Raw genomic sequence first — 21,435 nt, 5'->3', positions numbered from 1 at the left:
AGCCACAAACATGAATCAATTTTATTGGAATTCCACGTGAAAGACCAACACAAAGTGGTGCACACGTGAGAAGTGGAACAAAAGTCATACATGATTCCAAACATTTTTTACAAATAAATAACTGCAAAGTGGGGTGTGCGTAATTATTCAGCCCCCTGAGTCAATACTTTGTAGAACCACCTTTTGCTGCAATTACAGCTGCCAGTCTTTTAGGGTATGTCTCTACCAGCTTTGCACATCTAGAGACTGAAATCCTTGCCCATTCTTCTTTGCAAAAGCCTTGAACATCCCACGGAGCACTGTTCAAGCCATCATTCAGAAATGGAAGGAGTATGGCACAACTGTAAACCTACCAAGACAAGGCCGCCCACCTAAACTCACAGGCCGAACAAGGAGAGCGCTGATCAAAAATGCAGTCAAGAGGTCTATGGTGACTCTGGACGAGCTGCAGAGATCTACAGCTCAGGTGGGGGAATCTGTCCATAGGACAACTATTAGTCATGCACTGCACAAAGTTGGCCTTTATGGAAGAGTGGCAAGAAGAAAGCCATTGTTAACAGAAAACCATAAGAAGTCCCGTTTGCAGTTTGGCACAAGCCACGTGGGGGACACAGCAAACCTGTGGAAGACAGTGCTCTGGTCAGATGAGACCAGAATGGAACTTTTTGGCCAAAGTGCAAAACGCTATGTGTGGCGGAAAACTAACACTGCACATCACTCTGAACACACCATCCCCACTGTCAAATATGGTGGTGGCAGCATCATGCTCTGGGGGTGCTTCTCTTCAGCAGGGACAGGGAAGCTGGTCAGAGTTGATGGGAAGATGGATGGAGCCAAATACAGGGCAATCTTGGAAGAAAACCTCTTGGAGTCTGCAAAAGACTTGAGACTGGGGCGGAGGTTCACCTTCCAGCAGGACAACGACCCTAAACATAAAGCCAGAGCAACAATGGAACGGTTTAAAACAAAACATATCCATGTGTTAGAATGGCCCAGTCAAAGTCCAGATCTAAATCCAATCGAGAATCTGTGGCAAGATCTGAAAACTGCTGTTCACAAACGCTGTCCATCTAATCTGACTGAGCTGGAGCTGTTTTGCAAAGAAGAATGGGCAAGGATTTCAGTCTCTAGATGTGCAAAGCTGGTAGAGACATACCCTAAAAGACTGGCAGCTGTAATTGCAGCAAAAGGTGGTTCTACAAAGTATTGACTCAGGGAGCTGAATAATTACGCACACCCCACTTTTCAGTTATTTATTTGTAAAAAATGTTTGGAATCATGTATGATTTTCATTCCACTTCTCACGTGTGCACCACTTTGTACTGGTCTTTCACGTGGAATTCCAATAAAATTGACTCATGTTTGTGGCTGTAATGTGACAAAATGTGGAAAAGTTCAAGGGAGCCGAATACTTTTGCAAGCTACTGTATATATCAGATGCCAGGTTTTGTTTTTTGTTCTTGTTTTTTTTAACCTAACTTAAATAAGTAGGTTTAGGGTAATGTGTGTATAGGAAAAAACATTCCAAGTAAGAAATTTGCAAATGATGTTGCTTAACTGTGAAACATCACTGTACTACGTAGCCATGCAGCTCTGGTCCCTTTTTGGGAATTAGGTCAGCAGCTTTGAATCTGTGACTGCAGTCAGGACAGTATGCCAAAATTTGACGAATGGAGAAGTGTAATGAAATGTAAATGTGTGGCCCTTTTCTGCACCAAAAAGAAAATTATATCTAAAAAAAAAAAGAGAGAGAGAGTAAAACAAACATTTTGTTCAGCAATAAAGTGTTTTTAAACTGCATGATTGGTAACTTTTATTTCCTTGTCAGATATTTCATTTCTCTTTAAAGAACCATGAACACTTGCACACCACATGCTTCAAGAAGAACACAGATCCTGTTTTTGCGTTGTTGTTGTTTTTTTGTCAAGTGTAGCACACTTTCAGTACTCCATCACATAAGAGTGATGCAAAACTGCAGTATCAACAAAAATGTTTTTGTTGTGACAAAGTAACAACATGCAGTAGATCTCTGCTGTAACTAATGTACAGTCATGCAACACAGGACATAATTTGAATGAAAAATGAAGTAAATAAAACCTCAGATATTACCTCAGTGTCATTTTTTATTGATTAAAAAATAAGCCAAATACAAAAGCATGTATATTAAATCAAGTACACACTATGATTCAAAAGATTGTATAGCCAGTTTTACTATTGTGGCTTTATCAGTCTTTCACATCACTGTGGAGAAATATTTGACCATCTGTTTCCATTCACTGAGGTTTGCAGTCATTCGTGTGTGACTCTTTTGAGGTTCTGCCACAGCCAGTGAGTCGAGATGAGGGCTGAACTTTCTACTGTGCCATTACAACATATTTATTCTTTTCTTTTTAAGCCACTCGTTACTAGATTTTTCCTGATTCTTCACATACCAACCTGGTTTTGGATCACTGCTTCAGTCTGTCATTTGTATCAGTGTTTTGTATTTCACAGAATTTTATATATTTAAGGAAAATATTGCAAAACCTTAATTGTAAAGGCTTAGTCTATAAACAGCCGTAATTTAAGTTACCAGTTGATAATGCTGTGGAATAAAAGTGTGTAAGTAAATCGTCCCCATTACTTCACTTTATTGTGTGACTTTAACAATATTAAAACAACAACAGCAACAAAGCACAAAAAACATGCATGGTGATAATTTCTGGATTTAGCATTCGCACTTAAAGACGTTTATAACAAGTAAGTATGAAAGAAAAACGAATCTTAACCTTTGGTTTTATTTTACTTGTAAAAAAAAACAAAACCCTCAAAGTTTAAATGTCACATATAGTTTCACTTCCTTGCAGCATACGTCAGCTACCACGTTCCCAGTGACGTAGAAAACACCAGGAAGTAACACAGGCGGCTAAGTGGCTAGCTCGGGGCTAGCATGTAGAAATGAAATCAAATCTGGAAAAAGACTGACTTTCCACCCACGGTAAGGCAGGTTGGACTGTGAAAGCGGTTCGCTGCGATGCTTGTTAAGGTTAAATGCGAAGAGGTGTTTGTCTCCATGACGTTTATACATAATGCGAACAAGTGTAAAGCCTAAATGCACTGGAGCTTAGAGGAGTTTGCTACCTCACATCAGCAAATCCGTTCAAGTGTTTTATTTCGGTTTGTGTTAATGGGTAGAAGTAGGGAACTTATAGACATGGCAGTACTCTCGGTTTGGGGTTGTCTGTGAGCTGATATCGAACCTCCACACACTGTGCAAACATGTATGTGATGATATGGATACAAGCCTATTCAGACTGCGCTGCAAAGGTTACTTTGGATGACAATGACCAAGGCAAAGGGTCAAAAGGTTTCTTCTTTATTCCTACTTTTTAAATGTTAAATAAAATTGAACATCTCTGCTACAAATCGGCTGCAAAGTTTTAATGTGCGGCTTTGTTGACACTGTCAGAGAGGTGTCGACGTGTAGTGGTGAGATTTTTGTGTGTTTCTAATAAAAACAATGGAATCACATTTCAGGACAGGTGGACCCAGCAAAGTTTTCTGCCCTTACAAGTGTTTCCAAGGTGCAGGTAGAAGAGGATAAAAACTCAAGAAGTTAAAGCCACAGCAACACTTGCAGGTCAAAGACCAGTGTCAGAATGCCCATATTACTTTAGGCTTTGAACGTACCATGATTTTTAAAAAAATTATAAATATCAGTAGACTATACAATAGAATGCTTATAAAAAAATATATTATCAATTGACCCCTCTATCCGTTTTCTTAACAACTTATCCAATTCAAGGTCACAGGACGCTGGTGCCCTTCAGTGAGTGAGAATCTGGGTGCTCATGTAATAATATATCTATCGCCCTTTTTTTGTTAATATATTACTTTATAATACTTTTTTTCACCAACAATTCAGCTGATTCAGGTCAAATATATTTACTTTGAAAAATGATTAGCTTAAAAAGTCACTGATGGGAAGCCTCTTTTTTTTCCCAGTATTTTTTTTAATTATTAATCCTTTATTTATCCAGGTAAAAATCTCATTGAGATTCAAATCTCCTTTCCAAGACTTGGCATCATGGCAGCAAAAGTCAAAACCCATACAACACATAATCCATTAGAATTATACTTATTGTTAACTATTAACTATTTCTTTCAGCACTGATCAAGTACAGAGACACTCAAGAAGCATACCATGGGTCAGCGCCGGAAAGTGGCAGCAGGGAATAACCCTTCATCTCAGAGAAACTCTGGAGTTTCTGCACAGGCTGCCAGGGTCCACAGCAGGAAGCACAACATCTGCATGGTGTCTGACTTTTTCTATCCAAACATGGGAGGAGTAGAAAGTCACATTTACCAACTCTCCCAGTGCCTGATTGAAAAGGGGCACAAGGTGGTAATTGTCACTCACGCCTACGGCAGGAGGAAGGGTGTCCGGTACCTGACCAATGGCCTGAAGGTATACTACCTGCCCCTGCAAGTGATGTACAACCAGTCCACAGCCACCACCTGCTTCCACAGTCTCCCGCTGATGCGCTGTGTGTTTGTCAGGGAGCGCATCACCGTCGTGCATGCACACAGCTCCTTTTCTGCCATGGCCCATGATGCATTGTTCCACGCTAAGACCATGGGTCTTAACACAGTAGGTGATTCAGGTAATTTCCCGTGTTTCTAACATGATGCTGTTTAAATCGCTAAAGAGTGTTTGTCATTTGCAGGTTTTCACTGACCACTCGCTCTTTGGCTTTGCTGACCTCAGCTCTGTCCTGACCAACAAGCTCCTGACTGTGTCGCTGTGTGACACCAACCACATTGTGTGTGTGTCCTACACAAGTAAGGAGAACACAGTTCTACGCGCAGCACTCGACCCAGAGATAGTGTCCGTTATTCCCAACGCTGTCGATCCTACAGACTTCACACCAGACCCCTCCCAGCGACAAGATGACAGGATCACAATTGTTGTCATCAGCCGTCTCGTCTATCGGAAAGGTACTGAGAAATTTGTTTTAGACGCTGTTGCATCTACTTGAAGCAGCAAGGTGCTATGCTGAATAGGTCACAGTCCTTTGTTCAGGCCCTCACCCTAAAACAAGTAAAAAACACATTTTTGCTATAAATTCAGTTAATTTTAGTTCGTTTTGTGAACACTCATTACAGTTTTAGTTAGTTTTCCTTTTTTTGTTTTTATTTTTATTTCCGTTAACGAAAATGTTTTTTCACTTCTAGTTTTCGTTATTTCGTTAGTTTTCGTTAACGATAATAACCTTGGAGCCACCCAACTTTATTTTTCAAGTAGCTTAAAACTTAGGATATCTTGGTATGGTGTGTAGTGTGTCCTTACATTTGAGGAAACTGGAGAAGTGGAGGACAAAAGAATAAGTGACAGTCTTTAAAAATCTGTCTACAGCAGATGAAGAGTACCTGAAAGTGATGTGCTTAAGAAACAGGAAAAAATCCAACAGATCTGATACAGTAAGAGAGAGATGCACCTGGACCATCAGCTGATCCATGTACCTACCATTCACTGAAAACTTAATCAAAAATAATGTCAGTGGAAGAGTACCAAATTACACAAGAACTGGACTGCAAATGAGTGTCAGCAGCTCTTATGGGTGAAGGATCCAAATTTGACATTTTTAGTTAAAATCATTGTTATTATGTGTGAAGACGATCGTGGCTCAAGAGTTGGGAGGTCGCCTTGTTATCGGAAGGTTGCCGGTTCGAGCCCCGGCTTGGACAGTCTCGGTCGTTGTGTCCTTGGGCAAGACACTTCACCCGTTGCCTACTGGTGGTGGTCAGAGGGCCCGGTGGCGCCAGTGTCCGGCAGCCTCGCCTCTGTCAGTGCGCCCCAGGGTGGCTGTGGCTACAATGTAGCTTGCCATCACCAGTGTGTGAATGTGTGTGTGAATGGGTGGATGACTGGATATGTAAAGCGCTTTGGGGTCCTTAGGGACTAGTAAAGCGCTATATAAATACAGGCCATTTACCATTTACCAAGACGGGCAGGAGAGAGAAACAGTCATTTGTAAAACATGCTGGAAGCTCTGCTAGTTCAGGAAAAGCATCCCTGGAAAGAAAAATGTGCAATCAAACCTGGGCTTAAAGGGCACAGTATATGTAGCTCTGTTTCACTTAATAGTTTTAGAGCTACAGAAATAAAAATTCAAGTGGGGTTCCTCAAGGATCAGTTCTCGGTCCATTACTCTTTAATTCTTAGTGCTCCCACTTGGCACTTTCATAAAAAATCATAATACATCCTGTCAGTCTTGCATAGATGATACAGTTGCTCCTATCATTTACTTCTGTTCATAAACCAGTGAGCTTCGTTGATGACATTAACTTCTGGATTTCTCAAAATGTTTTAGAACTGAACAGAGACGAATCAGAATCAGGCTGCAGATGTGGCCGCGCCAAAAAGAAAACAGTGAAAGTATACACGTCAGGGACAAGGGGAGGAAAAAAAAGAGCTCTACTCAAACTGGGCTCCTTACTGGGAGACCAGTTTGAGGACAGTAAAAAAACACCAGCACAAAAAAGCACATGAATATTCACATCTTACACCATGTAAAAGGACGTGACATGCAACGGGGGAGGGTATGGGGTAAGGAATGATCCGGTGCAGACAGCAGTCGTCTTGTCCTGCAGTCGCTGGACAGACCTGCTGTCTACATCAGGTGGGTAGCAAGCATCTGGGGTGTCTGGAATGGTGTAGGGTAATGAGTGTACATCTGTGTCAGTGTACGTGTGTGTGTGTGTGTGTGTGTGCGTATCCTGTGTTCACCCGCTTAAGCAAAAGTCAACAGTCTAAACACAGTCCCGTCATCAGGGAAGAATTTGTTGTTCCGGAGCGGCATGAGTAAGCCAGATGGTTGTTTGGGTTAATGTGAACAACTGCATCCAATTTTAATGCAGAATTACCTGAAAAATCCTTTTATTGGTTCATAAAACTCACACTGGTTTGGCCTCCCAGTGCAATAAGTTACACTACACCTAGACCTCTCAGGTTATCAGGCGTAGATCTTTTAACTGTTCTCAGAAGAAGATCAAAGCATGCCAAGAAAACTTACCGTTACTGTAGATGTGTTCTTTGGAACAAGGTGCCTGCTGACCCAAGATGGCTTGCATCTGTGCCGACAAACAAAAGCACGGGCTTATTGTGTGTGTGTGTGTGTGTGTGTGTGTGTGTGTGTGTGTGTGTGTGTGTGAGAAACTTGGACTTTATCTCTTTGTAAAGTTTGTTGTTTTCACTGTCTTAAGACATAGACTTACTCTTATTTTGATGTATTTACCTTCTATGTTAAGAACCTCAAGGTTACATGTAATGAAATGTACTATGTAACTAAAATAGCCATTGCCTTTGCTTTCCATATGAAGTTCAGTAGAGAACTGCATCACTCTAATAGTGGAAGGAAGTCTTCACTTTCTTTCCTTCTTTGCAGGAATTGATCTTCTTGGTGGAATAATCCCGGAGCTTTGTCTCAAACATCCTTACCTCCACTTCCTGATTGGCGGAGAGGGACCAAAGAGAATTGTTCTGGAGGAAGTGAGGGAGAAATACCAACTACATGACAGGTACTGCTGGATGCGCTTATTTCCTGAGATAATGATGTCGGCATCTTTCAGGATCTATTAAAGCATGTCTAAGTATTTGTATATTAAATCGTGTCTGTGTTACAGCTTTAGTTTACTTTTCTTACCACAGGAGCAAATCTCATATAAAGAAACTTTCTGTAGTATATTAAAGAACCAACACTGTTATAGAATTTAATTAACTGGAATTTACTGCCATTGTTTTGTGTTTCCTTTACGTTTATTCAACACCTGGAAATGATTGTAGATTAGTAGATAAACCCAGGGTCAATCACTGGGTTCCTGAGTAAAGGTGCTACCACTGTGTTTTGATCTGCACAGGGTACGTCTGCTGGGCGCTCTGGAGCACAAAGATGTGCGTGGGGTTTTGGTTCAAGGCCACATCTTCCTCAACACGTCGCTCACTGAAGCGTTCTGCATGGCCATTGTGGAAGGAGCCAGCTGTGGACTGCAGGTTTGCTGCAGTTTCTGTTCCTCCAGCCATAAACCACGTTAAGTTCCACTGTGATGGGGTTAGCTGCTGTCTGACAGATCTGTCATTGATACACAAGGTCAATGATATGAAGTCCGGTAGCAGTGACTCTCGGTGTCAGGATTTCCTTATTTCACTTTAAGTGAAACAGCTTTTTTGAGATAAACACACCAAACATTTGAGAATATTTCTTTAATACAAATGGGAGAGGGCACATCTTGCTGCTACAAACATGCCACAACCTGAAGGATGGTTTAACCAGATTAGCTACATGATGTTATTAGATTGTGGGGGTAAACTTGTACATGCTTGTCATTACATGGTGCAATATTTCCCTCTAGCTTTATCATAGTATCAATTTTAACATCTTGTTTACTTACCATTTAGCGTGCCAATCTCTTAAGATAATGACATCTTCTGATGCACAACCAGTCATTTTATTGGAAACAGGCCAATATTTGACCTAAGTTGCCCCCAGTAGTCATCCGAGGGGCGACAGATCTAACACTGAATCTTTAGACCTTAAGCTCAGTTCATGTCACAAATCTAAGCAAAGAAAATGCAGATAAACTTTTAGTTTTTTATAGAATATATAATAATGTAATAATGAAAATTAGACTTTATCAAGACGAGGCACTTTCAGATCACAGAAGCAGCTCTGTGAAAGCCCATTCGGCCAAGCGGAGCCGGCACAACTCAGTTGAAGATGCTGAAGTGTTCTTGTGGCAGATTCGCCGTGGGCGTGTGCAGCTCATCTCATACCGCTGCTTAAAAAAAACTGAAGTACATGAGGGAGACGTGGGAGAGGGAGGATAGACCTTTATGTAAGAGCGGCAAATGCCAGACAGCAGCTAACCGCATCACAGTGGAACTTAATGTGGTTTATCGCTGGAGGAACAGAAACTGGAAATGTCATTCTTGTTATTTCGTGACGTTAGACCTACAGATGGAAAAAAGTAACCTGAGAATCCATGAGAGAATCCTCTTACCTCCAGGTTATTTCCAAAAGAAATTACATTGGGAGCTTAATTTCTTTTGGGATGAAAATGCCTTCGAGCTAACAAACAGGCCCGTTTGTTATTCTTTCCTACTAGAGGGAATCCTCAGGTTTCATAACTATGGGGAAAAAAACGGGGAAACACACGCAGGTGGCATTTAATAACGTAATTTCTTCTTACTTTCTTAGTCAGACTGTATGATGAGTTATACCCTTTTCTGCAGATTCTTACACAGATATGCGTACAGAGATTACACAAAAAATAATTGCTTATGGGAAGACGCAATGAGTAACCACTCTTTATCTGTGATTTATTGGGACACGTAGGTTGGACATAAAGTTGAACATAAGTTGAACTGTGCCATAACACAGGGCAAGAAAGGAGACAAGCACAATGCAGCAACTTATAGTGTAAAGTGTGAATGCTGTTGGAAGAAGAAGACCAGACACCAGCGAGGGAGGATAAGAAGGACAGACGCAACAACATTGTCATCCCCTATGTAGCCGGTGTATCAGAAAAACTCAGGAGAGTTTTCTCCAAGCATGACATCCCGGTGCATTTCAGACCCAGCAACACGCTCAGACAGAAACTGGTTCACCCGAAAGACAAAACGCCAAAACACAGACTTAACAATGTGGTGTATGCTGTACAGTGCAGCGAGGAATGCCCAGACCTCTACATTGGAGAGACCAAACAGCCACTTCACAAGCGCATGGCACAACACAGAAGAGCCACCTCCACAGGACAAGACTCAGCAGTCCATCTGCATCTTAAGGATAAAGGACACTCTTTCGAGGATGCCAATGTTCACATTTTGGACAGAGAGGACAGATGGTTTGAAAGAGGAGTGAAAGAAGCCATCTATGTCCACTGTGAGCGACCATCTTTGAACAGAGGCGGTGGTTTACGACACCAACTCTCTGCCATCTATAATCCAGTTTTGAGATCCCTTCCCAGACGCCTTAATGCCCACTCACATCCTGGGCCATCTGATCTCAGGAATTCGCATGATAAGGTGGGGCCAGGTTTCACAATGAACACACCCGAAACTCTGGCTGGGACCCACACCCAGTTTCACACCTTGGCTCAGGCGATTAGAGGATCATCAGGGGGTCCTTTTGTCCCTCTGTGGGGGGGTTACTCCCACTAGGTTTATATCTGGGACTCTCCACCATTTGACCTTAGAACTGAAGAAGCCTCTCGGATGAGAGGTGAAACGTCTTCAAGCAACTTAAAGAAGTCCAGACGCTTTTCTTTGCAAGCTCCTTTGACTACGATGACCTGGATGACTGAGAACCTTCACAGACAATGCTGTTGGATGTGTATATTTACAAAAATACCTATATACACATTTATCTTTAACACCTTGAGCTCAATCAATAATTAATCTATCAATAAAAATGTTTTTAAAGACAATTCAGTTTGTAAACATGGAATTCTTTACTCTAACTTTATTTTGTTAGTAATATTCCAGTAAAGTGGAGTTTATTTGGGAAGCTTTTGGATGTTGATTGCTGTCATATAAACTTACCAGACACTTTATTAGGTACACCTCGCAGGTACAGGGTTAGACACTGTTTTGCCTTCAGAACTGCCTAAATTCTTCATGGCACAGAAATGGATGGTGGACGTGCAGCTGTCATGATAGCATCACACAGCTGGACATCCACAACGGGAACCTCCCTTTTCTTCAAATCTCAAAGCTCAGTCCACTTGAGCTAATTGTGATGTTCAAGAAACCAGTTCGAGATGATTTGAGCTTTGTGATACTGTGTGTTATCCTACTGGAAGCACCCATGATAAGGTGGGCATGCTGTGGTCATGAAGTAATTGACATGATTACCAACAGTACTCAGTTAAGATCAGTGCTCAGCTGGTCCTCAGGGGCCAAGAAAATACCCCGACATTAGTCTGCACTGTTGATGCAAGGCAGGATAGAGGTTCTCTGACCTCTGGCATCAACAAGGCATTTTCTCCCGGAGAACTCCAGAGCACGGAATATTTTCCTCTTTTTGGCTGATCAGATATTTGCTATAACAAGCAGCTGAACAGGTGTACCTAATAAAGTGGCTAGCATTTCATTTTCCATGACTCCTAATCTTTATAACTTTGTACAGCTTTGACTGAAATTGTCACGTTACCATAGTGATATGAAAGTGGGTACACCCTGACATCACTGTTTGAGGTTCCAGGTACAGCAGAGCTTCCTTTTTCAGGTGTCCACAGAGCTGTGGTGCTAGTTTTAGCTTGAGGCCAAACACACACAGTGGAATTTTGCTAATAATCATTCCATGACATATTTTATACTTCAGGAAAACTTCTGTTTTTCTGTTCTCTCTTTTTTGCGTGTGTGTATGTGTTTGTCAGCATCTGTTTTTTGTCTCTGTTTTCTTAGGTGGTTAGCACTCGTGTGGGAGGCATTCCAGAGGTGTTACCTGAGGGTTTGATTACCCTGTGTGAACCCACCGTCCGTTCATTGTGCGCCGGTCTGGAAGCGGTCATCGCTCGGCAACGATTGGGCAACGTCCCGTCGCCTGCTTCCAATCACATGCGTGTGCGAAACCTCTACACCTGGAGGAATGTTGCGGAGAGGACCGAGAAAGTAGGTTCCCCAAAGACACCCACACTGGACCGTGTGCATGTAACAGCTTGTTTTACATTTTTGAAGAAAATGCTATCAAAGCATAACATTTTATTGTGGAAAATAAAAGACACAGGTGTGCCCTTTCATCACAAGGACATTTTCATAAATTGAAAACAGCAACTACTCTGAATCTTGATCAGATAACTCATTGGACGACTGCACCATCAGATAAGGCGTCCAGATTACCAGACTTTGCGTAAACATGTTTTCTCTAAACATTTCCCACAGTATCTGATTTCCAAAAAACTCTCTCTCTTGCATCATGCTTAGAAACTTGTGAGGTAAGAGATCAAAAGCTGAGGCACATCAAATTTATCTTGAGTGTCCTTTTTTTCTTTAATTGTACAACATGCTCAAACACATCTAACCTGGAGACGAGCTTTGCTCATTCATTATTTCTTATGGTTATTTTTGTGCCGGTGCAACTACGCTACCAAATATGCTCTTGAAAGGTACAGGAAAACCTCTGCTGTATGCAAATTCCTGTATGAAACTCTCTCTCTTTCTCAAGCTTGACAGTCATGCAAGGCAGCTAGACCTGACAGTTGTGTTTAGTTTTTTGGTATTTTCTAAGTGCTTGGCATTGCTCCATGGCTCTGTTAAACAATGGCATACCTTTAAAAAAAAAAAAAGCTAGCAGTGTGTTAAAGTGCACTCTGAAGTCAATGTCAGTTTGTAAGCAGAGCCCGGCCTGTGAAACATCGCGGCACATTCAGGTACAACCTGTGAACTCTCAAAACTTGTATTCAAATAGCCAGAAATGTTTTTAACATACAGAAGTTTCTGCAATCAGCCATTTTTTCTTCTTCTTTCACAGCATTTTTAAAAAATAAACACAGCAAAACAACAACAACAAAAGTCTATATCAGTATTTAGAATTTCTAAAACAAATCCAAATCTAATCCTAAAAAATGTATTCCAGTTTATGTCTAGGTGGTGGTTTTTACATGTTTAACTACTGAAGGACACTCAGGTGATCAATGTGTTTTTTCCCTGTCAGGTGTACGACAGGGTGGTCGGAGAGGAAGTTCTTCCCCTGGACAGACGGTTACGGAGGCTGAGGGCTCACTGCGGCCCCGTCGCTGGCTCCATCTTTGCGTTTGTGGCCGTGCTGGACTTCCTCTTCCTGCTGCTCCTGCAGTGGCTGATGCCTGATGGGGTCATGGATCTCGCCGTCGACGCCACAGGCCCTCAGCGACAGTGGAGACAGGAAAAGAGCCATAAAAATGAGGCTTACTCCTGATGTGCCACAGAGAGCAACAGAAACAGAAAGTTGATGACAGTGACCTCTCAGCACCTCTGCCTCTCTTCAAACTGCTTATATAAGTTTCCTATGTGATCTTCATGGTGCGGGCTAACATTTTGTTTACATTTACTCACCAAAAGGGAGTTGGTGGAAGAGACTTTTTTAAATAACTGGAATTTGTTGCACACCTTGCGAATTTATAAGCACTTTTTGAAAATGTAAAGATGACATTGAACAGAGAGGGTAAAGGGCTGGCTGCTTGTAAGCTCACAGGGAAACAAAGCTACTGTAACTTATCGAGAGACCTCAAAGTTTGTTTTTTAAATAAAATCCACTGTTTTGTGAAGCGTGTCAGAGCATGTTTGAATGCCGTAGTGCAGCGGTGTACACGCTCCTATCTACTGCGGTACATTTGTGAATGAGGAAGCGTCTAAAAGTAGCTTTCATGATTGACACTCCTTTGAAACCTGCAAGCTTTTTTTTCTTTTCTTCAAATGATAAGTAAACTTTCAGAAAACCCAACGTGGGAACCAAAGTGTACTTTCTAATATATATGGCATGTGCTATGTTCTCACATGTAATTTTTGCAGATCCTGGAGAGGCATCAAACAAATATTTGTTTTGTAGATGAATCTGATTGTAAGGAAGAGTGCCAAAAAAAATCACACTTGTGAAAAAGGAGCTGATAAATAGGTGTCGCTCTTCAGGGTCAGCGACGGGGATTTGCAAGACAGAAACAAACATCATATCAAGAAGTTCAGCATGTGTTCAATGTTAAGACAACATGTTCCTGTTGGAGCTAGGGACTTTTTTTGTTAGTTTAAGGCATTTCATTTAGTTCATGTGGCAGTAATATATTTAAGGGTCTTATGGGGCTTGTCCTGGTCTGTGTGTCTTTAAGTGCTTTGTTGAAGACACCTCATGATCATTCTAGCAGCTATTGTAATGTAATGCATATACCGTTAACTCTGGCCATTCACTGGGGTGAGAGTGGGTGGAAGGTGGTAATGTGGGGGAGGTGACCAAGGGCCCAGATAAGAGAGTGAGGAAGGCCGGATTCAGGTTTGTGTATCTGGCTGGGTGAAGGAGGTGAAGGAATCTGCTGCTGTTTCGTTTTCACCATGGCTGCTGTGCAAACAGACGTTTCCCTGTGGTCGCAACCTTGGGAGAGGCCTTTGTCCATCTACGGAGGGTTGGTGTGTAACTCGCTGATGGCCGGTGAGTTTAATGTTTGTATGGTTTTTTTGCATCAGTGTTTCCAGGCCTAAAAGCTGTCCATGTGAAGTCTGATGCTGCTGTAGACAATAAAATCTGGGATGAAACCGGTTTAGCATTTTAGGGTTGGGGGTCATGTTGAGAAACCAGAAGTCATAGCTGGAGTGGCTAGCTGGATCAGTCCAGGCAGTCCAGGTGGGCCGATGGTAATTTTTGGTTTAAATGGGCCGATGTTTTGTTGTTGTTGTCTCCCCCCCCCCCCCTAACCGTGTAAACAGTGACAGGTGGCGGATTGGATAGATGCTGGCAGACGTGTAAAAATAGCTCAATTGTTTGGTAGTGGCTATGGTGGAGCTTTCACAGATTCAGTAAAATTAGCAAGTGGTGGAAGCCAGCAGGTGGATGGGGGGGAAGGGGAGGTGGAGAGACCCAAGGCGGCTGTCAGGTGAAATGAGCTTCAGGTAAGAAGTTATGACCTGCAGTCTGTCTGGGTCAGATATAAACCAAGTTTAGGTGCAGTTTATTTTTGTTGTGCTAACTTTTTACAGTCAGTGACGATAACTCGTACTGTGTACTAGCTAGCATGACGGAGTTTCTATACAGTTGGGTGGGTGCTATGATGTTACTGATAGTGAACTTTATTTTATTCAAGGTTAGTTAGTAGAGTTGCCTACCGTCCTGTAAAAAAACGGAATCCTCTGGTATTCAGAGTTAATATTACATGTTTTGTATTGAGCTGAAAATAAACGCGATTTGTCCCGTACTTCAGCTACAATAAAAAAAGAGCCGCCTCTTCTTCTCTCATTCTCCCCCTCCCTCTCTCTCCTGCTGCTACTTCAATCATGAAACTGATCAATGATCAGCTGATCTGCTTTTCTCTCTTGCTTGTTTATCTCCCGCTTTGCGCCAGAAAGAGGAAACTAGCGGGGGTCGCGTTAAACAGCAGAAGCGCCTTTAAACTTGATCAGCTGTTGTTAGAATTTATTTAATATTACTTTCTAGTATCAGCTGATGTTTGTTGGAGCCACAGCAGTAAAAGCTGCTGGTCATGATGTCGGTTTGGTTATCTGGTGAGAGGGAAACATGAAGATGAAACCAGGAGATGTCCTTACTGAATCATCAGAGCTGTCAACAGGTTTACCTTTTAGGTGACATGAATGGGTTGAAGGAAAGCTATGAACTGTTTCTGAGAGACAAATAACACCAGGATCCTTTTTTTATGTAGCTGACAGCTGGTAACTGTGCAGGGGCTTTTGCCATGGGGCCAGGTAGGGCATTAACAGGGAAAGGGGGGCACAAAGAAATACTTTTCTTTGTTATTCTCATTTAAAATTTCTAGCTTTTAACAAATAATTATCCGAATCTTACAACCAAAGTTTTCATCTGATGTCAAATTTATAGAAATCCATTATTGTACGCAGTAAGTTTTTTTTCAGGGTCCCAACACAATTTCCTCAGAAGAAAGTACTGTACATGATGCCAATATTTTCCCACATTTTCTAGATACTGTACTAGTACTTTGTGTAAAATGCCATCAAAAAGTCAGTTAAGTTTTATTCTTTCTCACTTGTCTTTCTGTCTCCTTTCACTTTTAAAAGGTTGCCATGTTAGAAAGAATATTTTGCCCTGCCATGCTGTTTATTGATGTGGTAAATAAATAGTTTATGAAAATATCACTAAATCTGTCATTTATTATTTTTAATATTCAGTAATGGTCATGTCTCACCTCTAGTCTTCTCTGTCTTAATTTCAGGTTTCCACCATATGTTGTAGATAGTTCAGGAAGTTAACTCAACCAAGCAGTCTTTGGGTTTCGGCTAAGTACTGTTTAGAATACCAGAATAAGGAGGATGGTGTAGGTTTAAGTTTATTAGATTGATACATATATACCAACAAGACTGTGTACATCACTGTCACAACAACGTTTGTTTTCATTCAAAGGCTTTATGGTTTTTCCTATAATACCTGGTGGGCCGGTCTCTAGTCAAAATGCCTGGGCTGATTTTTTTTTTTTTTTTTTTGTCCCAGTCCAGCCCTGCCAGAAGTGTGTATGTATGTGGATGAGGTTACAGTGGTCTTGGTCTTTGTGCTTTCTGAATGTGGAAACATAACTAATTTGATTCTCTGTGTCTCAGACTTCTGGTCTGACAGAACTCCGCTCCATGAAGCGGCCTTTCAGGGCAGACTCCTCCACCTCAGGGCCCTTATCGCTCAGGTAATCTTAAATCTTGATTTGTACGTCGAGTACTTACAGTCTACAACCCGAAGACTTCTTGAAAAGAAGTCAAATGAAAATCCTCTGATCTCTCCCTGCAGGGCTTCCATGTTGACACAGTCACCATGGACGGGGTCACGCCGCTCCACGAGGCTTGCCTCGGGGCTCGTTACGCTTGTGCCAAGTTTCTTCTGGATAATGGAGCAAATGTAAGAAGGAACAGATACATTTTTCTGTCATCAAAGAAACCCACAAGTTTTATTTTGCTTATCCTTTTTGAACTTGATGCTTGATGGAGATTATAGATCATTTGGCTATTGCCCAAAACAAATGTGAGGCCAGGCATACATTTGATTTATGTGACGTGAGATAATTAGGTCATCGCTCACTCTTGGTATTTCTTTCTTAGACAAACAAAGACTTGGAAAATGATTCTGTTTAACTTGTCTAGCATTAAGGTTTCATCAAAAGGAAAAACCCACAGAAGTATAAGAACGTCATATCGTAAACCCTCCTTTGTTGTGCTAGCATGGTCTCAAACACGTTTCAGAACCTCAAAACTTTGAAATTATGTACAGATGCACCCTAAAGAGGTTACAGAAAAGGCTACATTTTTAAAAAATATATTAAATTAAGAGCATTTGGGTTGGAATGCAGGCATTTAAAGTCTTTTTTTCCAAATAAAGATTATTTTTGCACTCATAAGATGAATTACTTTATCTGATATTTTGTATTTAGTGATAAGAATTTATGTACCGTCTCATTGCTTTGATCATACATGAAAGTGGATCCCTTCACTTTTGGTTTGAAAAGTATTTGATGGATTGAAACTCAATCCTAAACTTCACATACACTAATAAAACACTGGGGGTTGGGGGAATCTAACAATTCGTTTTATCATTGTTAAGTTGATATAAAAGACTTTGGCTTGTGTCACAAGAGAGCAAACCCAGCAAATGGACTTTAGGCCTTCATGTATTAAAAACAACCCCTATATTTAAAATTATATTAGCTTGTCCAGCTAAATAATCAGAATATTAGTGAGGGCTTATGTGTAAGTGCCCCAATAACCTCATGGATGGATGGATGTTATAAAAATGGCTGTAATTTTTAAATAGTTAATGCAGTTCTTTTGGTAAACCAATTAATTTACAGCTGAAAAAATCTGCACCTCAGTTGCTTGATTTGATTGGTTTGAGCATCGTACTCACTTTCCTGTAAATTTCACTACAGGATGCCTGAAATTGTGCAGTTCAAAAAGAGCTGAGCTCATTTGCGAACTCACAGATTCTTCCGCTTTAACACAGATTTTTGTTTTCACACGTTTTAAACCACATCTGGTGTTGTTGCTGAAGAGTTTAGATTTTACTGGAGAAAGGTCAGAGCTGAAATCTGCATGCAAAGAGGCCTTCAGTTGTTGGTTGTCTCGTGTGTTTGCTCTGTTTGAGCATTTGTGTATGTTTGTGTCACTGTTACGTTTCGGTGTTGTCAGTGTGTTGTTTTTGGCGTGACTGTTATGTGTTTCCTGTTTACTTTGAAAGTCTGTGTTATCTTAGTGTTTTCAGTTTACGTTTCCCTGTCTCGTCAGTTCTAATTTTTCTTTATTTTTACTTTTTTTCGTGTTGCACTCCGGTTGCCTAGGCCGGGGTGTAACAGTCACATGCATGAATAAATAAATGAGGTACACTCCGTTCTTTTGGATGCATTTCCTCACAAACATCATTCTCAAGGCAATGGCAGTGTCAACAGATGGCGCCACACCTCTCTTCAATTCCTGCAGCAGCGGGAGCGCTGCCTGCCTCAAGCTCATCCTGCAGCACAGTGCCTCCATCCACACCACCTACCAGCTGGCATCTCCAATCCATGAGGCTGCCAAGAAAGGTACACAAAGGTATCCATTTACAAGAAATTTCTGGTTATGAATGTGGACTACATGTCAGCATTTGTCATCTTCTCCTCCAGATCACAGAGAGTGCCTGGAGCTGCTGCTGGCCCGTGGAGCTCAGATTGATCTGGAGCTGCCTGACGTTGGGACGCCACTCTACTCTGCCTGCATGGCCCGGGCTGCAGCCTGCGTAGAGGTGCTGCTGTATTCAGGTAATATAAGTCAGGAATAATCACCAGTCACACCTTTGCTTTTTGTTTGTTTCAGTCATGAAAATTAAGGCACTTCAAGGCCCAGTCTGTATAATAGTCTGAAGTTTTTTTTAATGAAAAACTCCACTCTTTTAATTACACAAACCAGTCTATCAAACAGTTGTTTCAGCAAACACAGTAACAGCTCTTTTATTCGCTGTATACAGTTGTAAAAGAAAGAAAGAATCAGATTTTAAAAAAACAACTTCTTGATTCTTAAACTGAGTCAGAGGTGCAATGATTAGTTAATTATTTCATTTAGTGTTTTCTCAAACGAGAGGATTTCTTCCTTTGACATAACTTAGTTGTGAAGCTTTTCTTCTGTGCCGCCTTTCATCTTTGGGACTTAAATGCTCAAACTAGACTGCATATCTTCGAGTTTGGCTCTGCTTATCAGACAAACCGAGGCACTTGAAGGTGTCAGTTGACATTTAACACGTCTGTCTTGGATTTTGCACATTTGAAACGATAATCGCCGAGCAAAGGTGAACCAACAGGACAGAACCGTTCGTTCCAGCCATATAATATTTAAATACAGCTGACATTTTTTGTTTCTGCTGGGCTCTGAGTTACTTTTAGTGGCACGCTCTGCAGTTTCTCTCTATCGCTTTCCATCGAAGCAGAAACTCGGTGTCACAGTTCACATCAGCACACGTTTAAAAGCTTTTCTAATCAATCCAACCTGTCAGACGTAACAGCCAGTCTCAAAACTATTCAGAGCTGTGCTTTGGATTTATTTTTGAAAACTTTTTTATTAGTAGCTAATATATAACGACGTGCTGCTTTAACAATAAATCACTTACAACACACGGATGGGTTTTAATCAGAATTGTGTGATTTGCGTGCTGTTATGTGTTGAACTCTGTTTGCATGTTTGAGCAGGAGCAGATGTTCAGATCGGATGCGGGCCGGACAGTCCTCTGCATGCTGCAGTTTTGGGGGGAGGAGCTGACGTTGTGCATCTTCTCCTGGACTTTGGAGCTGATGGGTGTCGCAGGAACGCCGAGGCGAAGACTCCTCTTGATCTGTCGAAGCCAAACAGCTCAGTGAGAGCTGCACTGCTGAGCAGAGGTGTGTTATTGTCCTGTCATTATTTCATATTGTTATTATTGTTTTACATTGTTTCTTTTTAATGGTATTTTTATATTGTTAAGCACTTTGTGCAGCATCGTCTGTGTGGAAATGTCCTATATAAATAACTTTGACCTTGACCTTTGACCTTTTTGCACTTACATAGAGGACCCTCACTTCCTTTTATTAACAGCTGTGATCTGCCTCCTGTTCCCAGGTCCCTGCTCTCTGTCTCAGCTCTGTCGCTTACGTATTCGTCGAAGTCTCGGAAAGAGTCGTCTGCACAGGGCCTCGAGCCTCTTTGTCCCTCACAGTATCAAGGACTTCCTCCTCTACCAATGACACATCTCTGCCGTCCTTTGCTTTTTTTTTTTTTTTCTTTTTTTTGCTTCGCCATTCAAGAAGAAAGGATAAAAGGCGTCCACATTCAGAGAGTTTTCATCCATAGCTTCATAATTCAGATGCTTTTAGTATTATAATAACAGCTTTCTGAGAACTGCTCAATGAAATCTTTTGGATACAAGGGAGGGACGCTTCAGGATAAGCTCTGTTCATCCTGCAGGGACTTTAATGTATCAGGTTTTTGTATTTTTGTACTTTCTTTTCAGCGCTCATGAATTTTACATGATTCCAAAGTGTTTTTAAAGTTGAACATCGCCAATTTTACACATCAAAGTCTTTTATGTTTGGGAGTACTTGTGCATATATTAAAAATAAGTTGTATAAAAACTAGCTCCACAGGAAGCTTTGTGGATGTCATTTGAATAAGCATCAGCTGGGGGTGAAAACTGCAGATCAGACCTTTTTGTAGCAACCACAGACTGTGTGCCTATGAGTACAACACAGGAGAATTCACACCACTAATGTTAGAGAGTTGCATTCTGGGTAATGCAGGTGGCAAGTTTTGGAAAAAAACAAAAAACAAAATCTTATGTTAAAATTCTTTTTCTCATAAATGTTTCTAATGGTTTTGTAAACTTTGAATGTGGCCTGTTTTGTTCACATTTCTGTGTTTTTATTTGTGGAATCTTTCGTATTGCCGTTAGTACACGGGCCGAGGTGGTCATCACACATCGTCTCTCTGACATCACACAGAGTAAGACTGAGGGTTTCTGAGCACCTCACAGGATGCTTTATAACTGCTTTAATTCTTCGTGATGCTGATTCAAAAAGGCGCCTGAAACATTCCTCATACAGTTTGGTCAGTGTTGATATGACAGCATCACACAGCTGCTGCTGATGCTTCGACTGCGCATCCATGACATAAGTCTTGCGTTACACCACATCCCATAGGTGCTCTGCTGGATTGCGATCTGGTGACTGTAGAAACTGTTTGGTCACAGTGAACCTGTTGTCATGTTCAAAAAACTAGTCTGAGATGATCTGAGCTTTGTGATATGGAGCATTAGGACAGTAACTAACTGAACTAAATCAAATAATACAATATATTACAAGGTTACAAAATAGCCCGAATAAACACAAAACACTGTATATACATTTTCCAGTATATTACACATAATTAAATAGTTGAAGTTGAGGTGCTTCATATCATGTTGGCTTTATTTCTTCTGTAGAGGATGTGCTGCGGTGTGTATTTGTGTGCTTTAGATGGAGGAATTGTACTGCAAGTTAGCCACAGGCAGAAATGATTTCCTTTGTCGGTCAGTGGTGCATTTAGGGTAATCCAAGTCTTTCACTGACTGTGCTCCTGTGACTGGACCTCATGGAGTGGCTGGGAGGTACTGTCTGGCATTGTCCTTATCTTGGACAACAATACTCAGATATGCTGCAGTACGGTGGCCCCTAGAGACAAAGCACGTACAAAATACAAAACACATGCAAAATACAAAACACTTGCAA

At 41.3% G+C, this 21,435-nt stretch overlaps 2 protein-coding genes across 3 annotated transcripts; both read left to right on the top strand.

Annotated features, from left to right (window-relative positions):
* The first annotated feature begins 2,863 nt into the window (after positions 1-2,863).
* Positions 2,864-13,284, top strand: piga (phosphatidylinositol glycan anchor biosynthesis, class A). Of its 2 annotated transcripts, XM_085249447.1 has the most exons (8): positions 2,864-2,977; positions 4,148-4,630; positions 4,707-4,821; positions 4,900-4,977; positions 7,428-7,560; positions 7,900-8,032; positions 11,444-11,650; positions 12,693-13,284. In XM_085249447.1, exons 2-8 carry the CDS (start codon positions 4,184-4,186, stop codon positions 12,933-12,935), a joined length of 1,356 nt encoding a protein of 451 aa, XP_085105573.1. In that variant the 5' UTR covers positions 2,864-2,977; positions 4,148-4,183; the 3' UTR covers positions 12,936-13,284. The 2 variants fall into 2 exon arrangements, with proteins under 2 accessions (XP_085105573.1, XP_085105572.1); XM_085249446.1 differs by having other exon boundaries at positions 4,707-4,977.
* A 150-nt stretch (positions 13,285-13,434) lies between these two features.
* Positions 13,435-20,969, top strand: asb11 (ankyrin repeat and SOCS box containing 11). The gene is made up of 7 exons (XM_085249448.1): positions 13,435-14,156; positions 16,289-16,368; positions 16,470-16,577; positions 18,099-18,249; positions 18,331-18,465; positions 19,387-19,575; positions 19,793-20,969. The coding sequence occupies exons 1-7, from the start codon at positions 14,060-14,062 to the stop codon at positions 19,915-19,917; spliced, it is 885 nt and encodes a 294-aa protein (XP_085105574.1). The 5' UTR covers positions 13,435-14,059; the 3' UTR covers positions 19,918-20,969.
* Positions 20,970-21,435: the final 466 nt, after the last annotated feature.

Source organism: Mchenga conophoros, linkage group LG16 (assembly GCF_057382185.1).
Source record: "Mchenga conophoros isolate Kocher_MC1m ecotype Shallow Benthic linkage group LG16, M_conophoros_male_GT1.1, whole genome shotgun sequence".
Classification (NCBI taxonomy): domain Eukaryota; kingdom Metazoa; phylum Chordata; class Actinopteri; order Cichliformes; family Cichlidae; genus Mchenga; species Mchenga conophoros.
This window is presented reverse-complemented; position numbering and strand designations above follow the sequence as displayed.

Coding starts and splice junctions, on each gene's coding strand:
- piga (XM_085249446.1), top strand. CDS start 4,184: ATGGGTCAGCGCCGGAAAGTGGCAGCAGGGAATAACCCTTCATCTCAG. Junction 4,631..4,706: donor AGACCATGGGTCTTAACACA/GTAGGTGATTCA, acceptor TGTCATTTGCAG/GTTTTCACTGACCACTCGCT. Junction 4,978..7,427: donor CCGTCTCGTCTATCGGAAAG/GTACTGAGAAAT, acceptor CCTTCTTTGCAG/GAATTGATCTTCTTGGTGGA.
- asb11 (XM_085249448.1), top strand. CDS start 14,060: ATGGCTGCTGTGCAAACAGACGTTTCCCTGTGGTCGCAACCTTGGGAG. Junction 18,466..19,386: donor AGAGGTGCTGCTGTATTCAG/GTAATATAAGTC, acceptor ATGTTTGAGCAG/GAGCAGATGTTCAGATCGGA. Junction 19,576..19,792: donor AGCTGCACTGCTGAGCAGAG/GTGTGTTATTGT, acceptor TCCTGTTCCCAG/GTCCCTGCTCTCTGTCTCAG.